This window comes from Peromyscus eremicus, chromosome 13 (genome assembly GCF_949786415.1).
Source record: "Peromyscus eremicus chromosome 13, PerEre_H2_v1, whole genome shotgun sequence".
Classification (NCBI taxonomy): domain Eukaryota; kingdom Metazoa; phylum Chordata; class Mammalia; order Rodentia; family Cricetidae; genus Peromyscus; species Peromyscus eremicus.
Window position 1 is genome coordinate 47,227,450 of NC_081429.1, and position 14,998 is coordinate 47,242,447.

At 42.0% G+C, this 14,998-nt stretch overlaps 1 protein-coding gene across 1 annotated transcript in view; it reads right to left on the reverse strand.

The window, feature by feature from the left end:
• Adam23 (ADAM metallopeptidase domain 23) overlaps positions 1-14,998 on the reverse strand; it is a 155,493-nt gene that overhangs the window by 11,354 nt on the left and 129,141 nt on the right. Inside the window, exon 24 of the mRNA XM_059278128.1 lies at positions 12,235-12,346. Coding sequence (XP_059134111.1) covers positions 12,235-12,346 — 112 coding nt within the window. The remainder of the gene's footprint in view (positions 1-12,234; positions 12,347-14,998) is intronic.

The following is a 14,998-nucleotide window of genomic DNA, read 5'->3' on the forward strand; positions in this document are numbered from 1 at the left end:
CATATGTGTTCTCTTCCTCCCCTCCACTCATATCATAAATCAAACAGGTTTGTGCAAATAAGGAACCAGGCTCCATTAGCACTGGCTCCACCTGACTGCCAAACACAGGAGATAAATGACCCCATGACCGTGCTTCTCTGACCAACTCAGCACATTCTCGATGCCTTTTTGTTCTGTACTGGGAAACAGTGAGAATTTTAATCAGAAGAGATCGACCGATAAAGACACCTGGCCTTGCAACTTCGTTCCCGGATATTTCTTCCTGGTTCTTCAGTGTTAAACCCCCAAAAATGGGCTTGCAGGTATAGGAGACCTAAAATTTCTATGAGTAGTTTATAGGAAATAGGAAGAAGAAAAAAGAATTCTTTACATTCCGTTAGAGAATATCTTTTAAATTTCCATTTCTCACTGGGGAATCTGAAACTCGGCAGTATATTTAAAAATCAGAGAAGACATCAAGGAATGACAATATGAAGTAAAGAGACTGCCACTGATAAGTCGACAGAAATTACAGTAGCTCCATTCTCCCCCTTCATTCAGCCTTTAAAGATCAAAACAAAGTTATAAGTAGCTTAAACGTTTAAACTAAGAATGAAATTTCACATCCTCCAGGATCTACTATGCATATGCATAGCAGTGCCCCCTAATAACCAAATACCTTCAAGTGCTAGCTACATATACCTGCCCATAAGTCACAAACTAGCCAGTTTTGCTGGTTTTCCTAAAACCTTTAAGTGTATTACAGACATTCATTCCCAGACAGAAGAGTTTCTTCTCTCATATAAGTGGACACCATTGGTGACATCCCCACAGATGTATAGGTGATGGTTCTGCCCAGAAACCACATAGTACTAGAGGTGTAAGTAGGTCCAGGACGGGGGTCCTCTCTGATTCCTGGGTTTTGACATGCTCTTAAACCACGGAAGGTCCATAGACCATGAATCTCAGTGGCCTTTGGAGACACATCGAAGATAAAAATAACTGCAATGAGAATGATAAATGCCTTCTAGAGACTGCAGAGTGAGCACCAACTCCACTCATTACCGAACATTTGACATATCTCACTGAATCCTCACAAAGGAACGTGTGAGGCAGGAAATGGGGACCGTTCTGACTTCAAAACTTGCGTTATGAATCAAAGGTCAACAGGCCGGAGCCCACAGACCAAATCTGTACTGAGGATCTGTTTGGGCCAAGACATTTTTGTTGTAGCAAAGCCGTGCTTTTTTACCTATATACCGACTATGGCTGCTTTGGACGGCAATGTTGAATGGTTGTGATGGACAGACACCCTTGTAGCTTGGAAGACAAAACTATTTACCCCTGGCCCTTCCCAGAAAGTCTGTGGACGCCACCAACTGCTCTGACGAAACTTCCTGCTACTCCACACACTGCCCCGCCCCTTCCCCACGGTGAAATCTGAAGAGAATTTTTTTTTTAAAGTATTCCTAGGACCATGTTATGCACCTACGCTTCAGGCAGTTTGCATTTTGTGGGCTCAGAAAATAGAGGCTGGAGTCAGATTCAATAGAGAATCCGTGAGAAGTGATTCCTGGTGTGCGATTCTCAACTAAGGAGTAGAAAGGTAGAAGTTAAATCTGACCCCGGAAACCTTGTTGATTGAGGGAACACTGCACTGTCAGTTAAGCCATGAAGTATTAAAACTATGTTGTGCTGTACGGTCAAAAACCCATCATCAATTACAAACAAATGGAAGTTGAAGGAGAACGTCAGTAAGACACTAGAGAAAACGTTCATGAAACAAGAACAGCAGAACTTCTTTTTAGGGGGGAAAAATGTACACTTACACACTTACCTGTCACAAGCATAAAGAGTAACAAATCAGCCACACCGGAAAGGATGGATGGGGACAAATGCTGCGAACAGGACTGTTTACAACAAAGATTTTTTTTTTTTTTTTTTTTTGGATCCTGTCATTCGCTAAGACTTGAAGGATGACCAGAATTTATCGCGTTGGCCATATCTGAGGGCACTGAACCTATGGCCACTAAGTCACATAGAAAACACATTTGAGATGGTCTTTGGAAAACTGCCTTTCTTCTCAGGAGAATTTCACATACACGTGTGTCTGGAATTTGGCGCTGGGATGGGAACACTTGGCCAACGGTCCCAAGGTACCTCTTGTGGGACCAAGTTCTTGTCATCAAACATTTTAGCACTGTTACATGCTTCGTTTTCTCACAGGTGGAAAAAAAAATACAAGCCCTTTTCCAGGGTTTCCCACCTCTTTCCTCATCTAACTAGCTTCACTGACCACATTGACGGGACAGTGAGTTAAGGGCATAAAGCTAAGCTGGGTGTGAGTGCTCACACCTGTAATTCCTGCACTTAGGAATCTGAGGCTGAAGGACTGCTGCAAGGTCAAGGTTAGCCTTGGGCTATACAGTTAAGTTCCAGATGAGCATGAGCAACAGACTGAGACGGGACTCTGTCTCAAAAAAAAGTTTTGTTTTGTTTTGTTGTTTAAGAGCTAAGGCTGGCCAGGCTTTCCAACTACAGCAGAACAGCTTCACGTGTAACCTACACACCTGCTCCACTCCTACCGCTACTGTGGAGTACAGAAGGACAGCAGATGTGTCCCCCAACTAGCGAAACTGGGGGCTGTGCTGACAGCGAACATACATGTTCTTTGAGCTAAGTCAAGGATAGCTGGTGTCTCCTCGAGACCCTGATAATTCATTTTGGGGCCACCATAAAGTGTTAACAGAATCCCAGTAAACAGGAAACCCAGTGTGTGTGCACAGTGTGTGAAGGGTGACTCCTGTCGTGTGTCTGTAAATACTCTCTGGGTAATGGAAAGGAACAGGCTTCCTGAGAAGCTAGTCCGTACCTAGCAACCTCGGCCATCTGGAAGGTGTGGATCAAGCGCAGAGGGAGCTAAACTCAAGCGTCAGGAGAGTCGAATGGGTAAGCGACACAGAACACACTCGGGTAGACACCGGTAGTTTAAAGACAAACCAACCAGATGAACGGCAGCTGTTCCCTACGGTTGGGCAGGTTCGAACTTAATCTATTTTCACTTCTCATGTTCCTTGCTCCAATGTTTATGAAAACCTCAAAGTTGAACTGTGAACCAATGTTGTAACAAAAAAAGGTAAGAGAAAAGAAGGGGAAGAAAGAAAGAAAGAAAGAAAGAAAGAAAGAAAGAAAGAAAGAAAGAAAGAAAGAAAGAAAGAAAGAAAGAAAGAAAGAAAGAGAAAGGAAGGAAGGAAGGAAGGAAGGAAACAAAGAAACAAAGAAAGCAAACAGTGTCCTTAATGTCTTCTTTTGAAAATCTGAGTTGAAGCCTTCTATATCATTCCCAATAAATAGGAAATCATCAGTGGCTATCATTCTCACTACCTATAAAGTGTGATAGTTGTTGGTATTTCTAACTGCATATCTAGATTAATTTGAGTGGTAAAAGTAAATTCATTATAATACTTCTACGAAAACTCTCACATAAAATCATTTTGCCAATTAATAGGAAGAAAAACTAAGATCTGTACTTTAAAAATTCTTTACAAGTGAGGAGGCAAAGGAAGTTTTGGGCTCTTGCCTGAATTGTGACTAAGCACCCCAACATTGTTTTATGCCCCACATTGTTCCAGACAGGAGAAGGTTCTACAGTGCACGAGAAAATCACAAGACACAAATACAGCCAAATCACAGCACAGATGACATCACCAACAGGAAACACCCAATAAGACAAAACACAGAAGGGACAGGGTTCGAGCATCACCTCAGACACCAAGCACCAAAGAAAAACACCCGGAAACTCACGAGGATGCTTACTCTATTCCCCACCCTGTGCCTCCAAAAATCACCCCCAGGGCCAGTATGGTGCCAGCCACAGCCCCTATGAGCCTGCTTGTGGCCATGTTCACTGTGTGGAGGGAAAATGGAGATTTTTTTTTTTAAAACAGAAGAAATCACATACTGATTTCACTATCATGCAAAACAATCTCTCCAGGAAATGCTTTGAAAGTTAGCTAAATATGGATATCTTTGTTTGAAAGTTTGAAACTGAGATGGACAGACATTATAATTTTTACCTTCAAACTGTACACACCCTACTTTAAAACATAATCCCTTATAAATATTTTCAAGCTTATAAGTAATCCAATTTGAGTTACAGTGTCTAGCAGTATGAAGTAAAATTTTAATTGCATTACAGCAAATCTATATTTTAATTATAAACTAGACATTAATGCATCATTTATATTTTTTCAAACTGCAAAATATGCTTAACATCATTTAAATGAAGAACATATCATTCAATTTTTTTAAAAGACATTCTAAAGAGTAGCTTTAAAATTCTGTGCAATTTACCCGGGAAGTTATTGGAAAGTATATTTTGAATGACTGCAAGGTTTGGATTTCAGTCATAGGAAATGGATGTTTAGTTCTTCAGCTATAGATTCCAGCATATATCTGTGTGCCGGGAGGAAGTCAGGGTCTCTGAAAATTGCAGCGGTTGCTACAGACCACCCATTATTATTATTATTAATAACCCATCGTTATTAGTGCAGAGCAGAAACACTCAACACCCATGCGCCATTACGTCTGTGCAAGGCTTTCAAGTGCTGGGAAACAACCCCGGAACGGGTAGACTCCCAACGTTTTCTCTACAAGAGTGACATGAAGTCAGATGTTGAAATAGGAGGGAATATTATTCAGGGTTGGTTATGTCTGTAAGTGTACAAGGGAGCTGGCTCATAGACACTTCTCTTGTTTCTACATAAATGAAAGGTAGTGAATGCAAATGACCTTACCAATGAAAACAGTTTCACTTCAACAGGTGTATTACACAGACTGAATGCTATGAACACGGGGGAACAGAATCGCAAAGTGAGACTCACAGTCACAATCGTTTAAGGCTTCCTCCTGTGCCCATGGACCTTTTAGTAAGATATTGTCCCGCCGGGCGGTGGTGGCGCACGCCTTTAATCCCAGCACTCGGGAGGCAGAGCCAGGCGGATCTCTGTGAGTTCGAGGCCAGCCTGGACTACCAAGTGAGTCCCAGGAAAGGCGCAAAGCTACACAGAGAAACCCTGTCTCGAAAAACCAAAAAAAAAAAAAAAAAAGATATTGTCCCAAAGGAAGAGAATCTTGGATCTCTAAGCCTGTTTAGCAATTTCACAATTACTTCATTTTATCATAAGGTAGATAATATAAATGAGAACCTAAGGGTTTTTAACTAAATGCAACCAGAGAAATCCTTTAAAAAGTAAAAAGATGGAAACACAACAGAAAACAGAGGAAGTCTAGTGAAAGCTAAGAGGAGGGGAAAGATAAGTTAGGCGGTGGCCCATGGCACGACCACGTGTGTTCATTCAAAATGACCCAGCCACAGCTCAGATTTCCAAACTATGCATACAAACACTAGGACAGAAAGGGGTTCCAAACAAAAAATTTCTTTTTTTTTTTTTAAGAAAATCATAGCTTTCAGAATACTAAATTAACAAATATGTTAGTTCATAACTTTTTGGGGGAGGGTGGTGTGCTTAAATTTTAAGTAATGGCTCTCAGAGCCGGAACATACCGGTCAATCCCACATCCCCTTCAACCTTTAGATAGGGTAGCTACAATAAATCACAGGAAAACATTTCCTTCCTCTCCCATATAATGTGATGTTAACTGAATATGTGTTAATTTTTGAAATTATAACTACCACAGGAAAGATGAATTTTGCAAACTCCCCTATGTTTGTTGTGGTATAATTCGTCTCTGCGCGGAAGGGAGAGAATTAGGTGGCCCACTGTGCAAGCATTAGAAATCTTATCAGGGAACAAAAAAAAAAAAAAAGAAAAGAAAAGAAATCCTGCAGATACTTCAAGCCTGAATTCCAGGCAGGCAGATGATGAGCCTTAATCAGCACTGAGAAAGAATAATTATCTTCAGATTCTCGACAGACAAGGACTCTCAATACAAAGCAAACGAGAAGAGCTGGAGAAGTGGTTTTCTCAGAACTCATCTCTTGTGTGCTTCTGATGCTCTCCACCCTGGCACCCTGGAACAATACGGGAAGATGTAGCAGGCCCCTGGGTTTTATCTCTTTAAATTCAGAATCAACCTGTTTTCAGATCTGCTTGGCAGGGACTGACAGTGACCCTCAGGAGGGCAGTGTTTTACAAGGGAACGAATTTGAGAAAGTAGCTGTTTTGAACAGCTACAGTAGAAAACGGGAAACATTTTTCCTTGTGCCTTTGCAAATTCCCGATGTAGCTTCACATCCATACTCACTGGTTTATTATGCTTCTGTTCATTAATTCTCTCATTCATATTCATTCATTATCTACAAATGTCTCTTTTCCTCCTAGGCTCTATGCTGTGTACACAATGACATGCCTTAATTTTCTCCTGTGCCCCTGACCATGGCACTGATAACACGGTCCTGGTTTGGGGGAGCTAGACTTTGTCCCCTCGCTGTCTGACACACTTGTCCTTCTTTAGAGTGTGCAGGTCAATCACGCTCATTACCTCGGTACCTTTGTGTGTGTGTGCTGTCTGTGGGCTTATTATCTTCAGTCCTGCTTCCTGTTCTCTAGGTTGACTGGTCCTTAAAAAAATACAACTTTTAGTAAGTGTGTAATATTAAGAAGCAAACTATAAACTTTCTTCTTTTTTGAAAAAAAAATGATTCTCTATTTTGCATGTAGAATTTCTGCACAGATAAGTCAGACTTCACACGTTTAAAGAATGCTGCTCTTTTGGAAACTGGATGTTCCTTTCTTAGAGTTTCCAAAGCAAGAAGATGCCGAGTTGTACTTCGATGATTCCGTGGGCCAACTGAGGCTAAGTGCCTCATCCCCTTGACACTTCAAAGGCCTTAGACAGCAAAGCCATCATTGGGGCCCTGTCGACCATAGTCCTTCCTGCAGAGATTTACATTGCTAAACTGAAGGTTAAACACAAACACTAAATGAAGCCCTTAATTTTGCAGCATAATGTTGACATTATAAAAATATTTTATCTTGCTGGAAATCTCCATGTGTTAGACATAAAATCAGATCTCCTTCTCTTTTCAGTGAAATAAAAAAAAAGTTCAATTTTAGACTACTGGGAGACATGTCTGGAAGGACATGGAATAAGTTATTTCATGACAGATATTATTTCATCTGAATGTAACGGCATGCCCTTGGAATACCAGCAGCAGGGAGACTGTGGGGTTGATGCCAGTCAGAACTACACAGCAAAATCTTGTCTCGGAAAAAAAAAAACCCACTGCAATTCACGCTATCGACAAAAATACAGAGGCTTTTCTGGATTTATATAAGATAAACTCATAGTTTCTAAAATATTTTAAAATACGGTATATCTTTAAACTTTGGTGAGTCTGTGGTTAATAAGAAAGTGCCTGACATATAACTATATACAATACTTCATACTCACATATGAGAATCATTTAATGATCTGAACTACTAAATCGAAGGTTGGTCATTTGAAAGTCACCTAAAGGCTATCTGCAAAAGCTATGATAAATAATACCTGGTGCTTCTTATATTTAGAAGTCATTGTTTTCAAAATTCTAAACTCGGATGATGGACTGCTTTTCTTCAGAGGCATAATAAGCGCTGCTGACAAGTAATGGCCCCTCTAATGAGCTTAATCGCTGCTGGCCTATAGGCGCTCTCTTTCCTTATTATGCACAAAGAACTCGCAGAAGGACTTAGCATTCTGCCTTAAAAAGAGGCAGTAGCCGAAGAGGCACTGAGGTTAAGCTCATGTGATCACATTTTATTTAATTATCTGTTAACAGTGATAATTAGCTTTCCCATTTGTGAGGCAGCGGGTCTGGGTAAATTGCCTTTAAGGTCCTTTCTATCTCAATTTGATGACTATGGTCTTCATTGAAGGGTCTGGCCCAACCTTCCTCTTCCTAGGAATACTATCCCTGCCTATGCAAGTCAGTGAACGGGATGTAACCCGCTCTCTTCTCCTTTCGCTCGTCACAGTGATGCCATGATCGCCATCAAGTGAGAAAAAAAAATCTGTCATAGTCCACGATATGCGTTGAGCAAAGCAGATACAAATTAATGAAAATGAATGGGCATGGCTTTCCTTCCATAAGGTAGAAACAAACTCTCTCTCTCTCTCTCTCCCTCTCTCTCTCTCTCTCTCTCTCTCTCTCTCTCTCTCTCTGTGTGTGTGTGTGTGTGTGTGTGTGTGTGTGTGTGTGTGTGTGTGTGTGTTGATGGGTACATGCAAATATGGGTGTGCCTAAAGAGTGAGTACATGTGTGTAGAGGCCAGCAGTTTGCATCAGGGGTCTTTCTCAGTCACTCCTCCACCTTAGTTTTTGAGGCAGGGTCACTCATTGAACCTGGAGTTCACCATAAGTGTTCTGGACCAGAACTCAGGTCTCCAGGCCAGCGCTTTTCCCACAGAGCCATCTCCTCAGCCCCTGGAAATCCTTTTAAACAGAACGGTAGGTCGTTCCACCCTTGCGTAATAAAGGGAAATCATTTCTTTCAGAGATCTCAACAGAAACAAGTTGACAGACGAGTGACTCCAAAGGCTTTCACATATCTAACCAATGGCAACACAGGGGTGGATGACGTGCAATAGTAGAGTGAAGAGTTTTGTGGAAATCCTTTCCGAGAAGGCTGGAAATACAGCTCAATGGTAGAGCTTGCCAAGCATTCATGAGGCCCTGAGTTCTACTGAGAGAGAAGAGAAAAGAGAGGAGAGAGAAGAGGAGGAGCGGGGAGGAAGGAAATCCTCGTCCACATGCCTCATAGGTTTAAAGATCTTTCTCAATATTTGTGGTTTGGGGTCTGGCAGGAATAACCTAACCATGGTACTGTGGATCCACTGTAGACAGCCCTAGCAAGCCGATGACGGCACAGTATTCATGTTAAGGCTCTACCCAGATCTATACGATCTTCTGGGAATTAATTTTTAAGCTATCCAAACTAAGTCCATTTCTGACCTTCTCAACTCAGTGGAAAGGGAGCTGCAGAATCTGCCTATTCTAATGTGATCTTGATCCAAAGGGCTGCAGTTGGGTTCTATCTATCTTTTATGCTGAGTTCATGATTAAAAAGGCAATATTCTCATTACACTTCTTAGATTTTTCTCCATTTCAGAGGAATAAATTAAACAGAGATAGGTAGGTTTTAGATTTGTTTTGTTTTCTTTGGGTTTTAGGGACAGTTTCTGGAATGCTTCTGCATCCCAGGCTGGCCTTAAATTTAAGATCCTCCTGCTTCAGCCTCCCAAGTCTGCCTGGAATACATAGTATTCTAGTATGTTCTTGCCACATCTATCCAGGAGACTTTATCTGTAGACATGACTGGCCAGACCATGTGGGCACTGCTCATTATGTATGGCAAGCATCTGGGGAAGGTGGTGTAGCCACACCACCTGGAAGCTGAAAAGGATGACACAGTATGAAGCTATCGAGGGAAGCTCGGCACCTATGCGGAACCGACCGTTGAGAAAGGATGGGATATTGCACGGATACATGGACTTCATACAAATGAGAATGTATAAACAGAAAATCAGCACTAAATGACACATTCATTTTTGTTGTTGTGCTTTTTGTTGTTGTTGTTGTTATTGTTTCCTGGCTGCCCTGGAACTTACTATGCAGTAGAGAAGAATAGCTTCAAACTTGAGATGATCCTCCTGCCTCAACCTCCTGACTGTTGGGATTATGTGGCCATTCCACTTCTTTTACATATCCTCAGTGGGAGGGGTGGAATATTTACTGAACACCCACTGGGTGCAGAGTACACGCTCCCTTAAAATACTGGACAGACAATACAAATTTGCTAAGTGGGTGGAGACCGAGGTCAAGGGCACAGCTTCTCTCTTTCGTTTTCCTTTAACAGGGATTAGAAAGACTAAAATTATAAAAATTAACAACAAAGCTGCAGAATGTCTGGTTTCTGCTGTTTCTCATTTTATTAGCATATTCATTAGCCCCATATTCATATAGAATATGAAGAGAAACAAATAGCTGATAGAGCTGTTATTTAAATTTTTATAGATTTATTTGACTTTATGAGTGTGTTTTGCCTGCATACATGTACGTGTATCACATGCATGCCAGACCCCCAGGGAGGTCAGAAGAGGGTGCTGGATCCACTGGAACTGGAGCTACCATAGAATGCCAGGAACTGAACCTGGGTCCTCTGTAAGAACAACAAGTGTTCTTAACCACTAAGCCATCTCTCCAGCTCCAAATAGAGCTATTATTTCATTGTACTAAAATTGCTTGATTTACCTGGACATTTATTTACCACATAACTGGTTTTCATTTATGTTAAATAATGACATTTTTGCTTCATTGAAATTGTTAGAAATTCTTTTTTTTTTTAACTGATTTCCACCATTTTATGATCACTTGCACCTACAACTTGCTGCCTTCAGGAAGAGGAGAAAAAGGAAAACATGTGACTAGAAAGTGATCAGCCTGAATGCGCATGCTCATTACCCTGAGCTGTGAGGCTATGGATCATTTTTGTCTTTTTCATTCCTTCCTTGTATTTCCTAAAACAAATATTTATTTTCTACAATAAACATGTATGATTTGATTTACCAAAAAAAGAGGATAGTTTCTTAACTATAGTAAAGATGGGAGAAAGTTAAAGAAAAGACAATTGCAAACACTCTCCTCTCAAGAGTGATTGTTTGCTTCACGGCTCCAAAGCCGACTTTCCTCGGTGAATGAGCGGGTGAGGAAATGGCAAACAGAAACAGTTAATAAAGCCCCATCACACCTAACACACGGGCAGGATCTAAAAAAGCTCCATCAGCATATAAACACGCCTAAGTGTCTCGGCAGGAAGGAGCACAGGGCGTCTCTGAAAGCCACAGCTGCGCCCTGCAGAGGGTTTGGAGACAGAAGCTCCCTTCTCTTGTCGGGGCCTACCTCTCTAGCTTCTGAAGGTGGATCCACGAATGTTTTGTTCTAGTTTTAAAGCAACAAAAGACTGAATGTAAAAGTGGAGTAGGTTCGTTTTTAGGAACCGAGGCAAAACAGAAATAGACTGTGCGGGTGTGATAATTATTCTTATGGAATTTTAATATCCTGGGCCTATCAAACAAAGGGATGAAGGGTGTTTTAACACACCCACTGTTATGGAACAACTCACACATATCCAAACCAGGCTGCATCTCTTCAGGAACTGCAGTCTAGGGAGCTCTGTCTGCGTGGAGGGTCATGTTTTCCCATACAGACCACACAGACGTTCACAGAGCTTAAATGAACTTTCATCAAAACAAAGACGATCAACTCGATGCTAGAGCTCTGTGCATTTTCCTGCTTGCAGGGGGAAAGAAGGCATGGCAGCTGATTTATAGAATACTGTTAGCAGCTGCCGCAAAACAGAAGCTGAGGTACAGCGCCGTGGTCAAATGTCAAAATCGGTACAAGCCGTTGTTTGTTTTCTCGGGTACTAGAGACTTAGATGCCACACGAAGCCTGTTGTAACTGACAGCATTTCAAGATCTCCGAGAATCGGGGCGGATGGGGGAGGAGGGAGGGGGAAGAATAATGAGAAAATGACTGTCATATTCATTTTTTTACATAGGCAATACTATAAAAAATAATGTAATAGAAGTAAGCATGCTCCCAGTTTGGCCCCTGGTTGCCTGGGTAACGGGTATGTCACCTGACCTCAGGGCCTGAGCATTCTCATCTTCAATATCACATGGTGACTATGAACTGCCACAGACTCATTATATGCTAAATTCTAATCTCTCTCTTCTCTTAGTGGCTGCTTAGAACAAAGCTGCAGACTCTTTACATTTCCTTTGAAAAAATTAAAGCGATCTAAAGAACGATTCTTTTGCCAAATCAAAAGAATTTGTTAGAAGGAGGCATAAAGGACTACAACTTTCCTCTGGAGAGAATGCGATATTCAGGGATGATAAAAAAAAAAAGTCTCATGTCAGCCCCAAAGACTGTACCTATTCGAAAATGGAACGGCTTATAAAATAATTAGCTTTTGTGAAAGTGGGAGAAAGCATAAGGTTTAAAGGACAGAGAAGAAACTGGATTAAAGGAAGTCAGTAGATTTTTCTTTTCTTAATTCAGTCCCAGGCTACGAGGTAATTTAAATATGCTTTGGAAAATATGATACACACAAAATTTTGCATCTTCGTGGCAAAAAGATAGACTCTGATGTGTCTCCTTCCAAAGCCATGGAAGCATGATACTATTGCCATGGAAGGATGCAGATGAATGCGGTCTGCAATGGTCTAAAACTGAAATCACACAAACCCTTGGGTCCTTCATCCTTCGGGGGGTTGGGGTTCCGAACGGGGTCCCGGATGCTGCAGTCCGTGCCTGCCCAAGTGAAATCACAGATGCAGGTGGCTTCATTACTACACACCTGGGGAGGAAAAAGAAGAGAGATACCACACTGTGGACCGTCCATGGTAAATGTGACCTAAGCAACAGGGTGCACAAAGGAATCTTTCAAAGTCATTTAGAAGGCTTCTAAACTTTCCCATGGCTTTGGAGACTGGATTCATTGGTCAAATTACTGAATATATTTTCTAATAATTATAGGAAAATAATGATTAAGATGAAGAAAACTTTTTTAAACATGTATTATTCATGATATTTAGATACACAAATGTCCAAGAAGGTAGTTGTTGTTCTTTTTTTTTCCAAAGCCAATGTTTCTAGGAACATCCATGAAAATCACACATGTTTCATTCAGCAAATTAACACACCCAGGTCTCAAAAGACACTTCCCCAGGGGCAGTCTTCAAGAGAAAGGACCAGGAGACACAGTCACTAGCACACTGTGTGACCTCGCCATGCCTAACTCATTCGGTGGCACTCTGCCAGCCCAATAAGCACTGACTCACCCTCCCTGCCATCTATGGAGTCACGCTCTCCCGGGGAGCAGGCTGAAGGCCTCCATCAGGCAGCAAATGGCACGGACTTCCCATTTACGTGAATCAAATAAAACCCTCCGCAAGCTAGAGAGACAGGTGCCGAGACCCTTTTATCATTAGATATGATAAAATCAAATGCCAAAGCTTTTAAATCTGAGATACTGTGGTCCGTGATTATGATTAATAAGGCTGAACTTGGCTTTTTTAAAAAATGGTGGAAATGAGAGGGGGGGGAAGGAAAGCAGAAAAGAGCTTTTACGTCTCATAGTTTTAGAGCAATAACTAAAATGCTTAAAAAGTCTGCCCGGTGATTTCATTTTACATAGCCATTTCACCGAACGCTCATTATGTGTCAAGTTCCTCTGCTAAGAACTTCACAGAAAGCTTCTCATTACTCCTCACACCAGCACCTGAGGGCTGAGAGAGGGTAAGCACCCACCCTGAGTCCCTGAGATATCAAGAAGTACAGCCAGAACTGAAATCCACAACCCTCTCTAGCCTCTGAATTCAGGTTTGTAAGTCACCAGATAGGATGGCTGACTTCAATGTCATAATAAACATCTAGGGCATGAGCCAGGCACACCTTTGGGGGTGTCTCTTGAGTGTGTTTCTGGAAGGATTAGCTGTTAGGGGAAGGCCCAACCTGAGTGTGGGTCACTGTACCATCCCGTGGAATGGGACCCTGGACTGAAAGAAAAAGTAGACTCCAGCCGGGCGGTGGTGGCACACGCCTTTAATCCCAGCACTCGGGAGGCAGAGCCAGGCGGATCTCTGTGAGTTCGAGGCCAGCCTGGGCTACAGAGTGAGTTCCGGGACAGGCTCCAAAGCTACACAGAGAAACCCTGTCTCGAAAAACCAAAAAAACAAAAGTAGACTCTAGCGAAGCACCTGTGTTCCGCGTGCTTGCTTCCTGACCTGATATGAGGAGTACGCTTTGGGCCTCCACTCTTTCCCATAATGCTGGGCTGTGGCCCCCGAACCGTGATCCGAACCACTTCCTCCTCTCTGAAACTGTTTATGTCGGGTATTTTGTGGTGTCAACAGCAGAGTGACTAACTCACCCGGCTACACGGCCTCCCTGCGAGCTTGCTCAGCTGACCATTACCACCAGAGAAGTTTCCTGAGCCTATCCACCTTATTCTTATCCTCAGCCTAGGTCTCTACGCTGGGTTCCTTTTACCGTCATCCAGAATCTCCCTTTTTTTTTTTTTTATTATTGCTCTGTTTCTTTGTGCCCATTTTTCTAATTTCTGAAATCTATAAATTTTGAAATGCCTTCATTTTGCTAAGTCCAATCTAAATCATTGTTATAACTTGGGTATTATTATTATTGTTGTTGTTGTTAAACTTAGGTTTTCCAGGAAAGGCAGCATTCTCAAACACTTTGGTCACAGAATTAAAGCTACACACAGGTTTGAATACAGACAGCATCTTTTTCTGGGGGTGAGGGGTGGGGGTGGGGGATGAGAACAGCCCAAGCGTAACTGAACATCTTTACAAGCATGTGACTCATCTGCAATCCACTCTCCTGTCAGTGTGATCTGAGATGGAAGTCAATCACTAATACAACTTATGTTGTTTTGTGCTATTAAAAAAATACTGGCACAGAGTCTACAGTCCCTTAGGAAGCCTATCAATTTTCTTCCAACTTTTAAGATGTCGTGATGGCTAATTTCATGTGCCAAGTTAACTGGGCTGTGGGGTGCCCAATCGCACATCATTTCTGGACGTGCCTGTGAAAGCATTTCCAGACGACAGCAACGTCTAAATGAGTGAACTCCGCAGAGCTGATTGCACTCCCAACAGAGCCTGAGTGGAACGCAAAAAGAGGAGGAAGGGGAACTCAACCTCTTTCCTCCCTTCAGGGATCGAGCTGAGACACTCCATCTCATCTTCTCCAGCCCTAGCACTCAGGTATACACCATCAGCTCTGCTGAGTCTCATGTCAGCGGACTCAGAATGAATCATACCAGTGGTTTGCATAGCTCTCTATTTTATAAACAACAAGCAGCTTCCATAATTATGCGATCCAATTATTCATAATAAATCTTCTTAGATAGAGGATAGATACATGGATAGATGGGTAGACAGAAGATTTACCCTGTTTTTCTACAGACTATTGACTAACATAGACATCA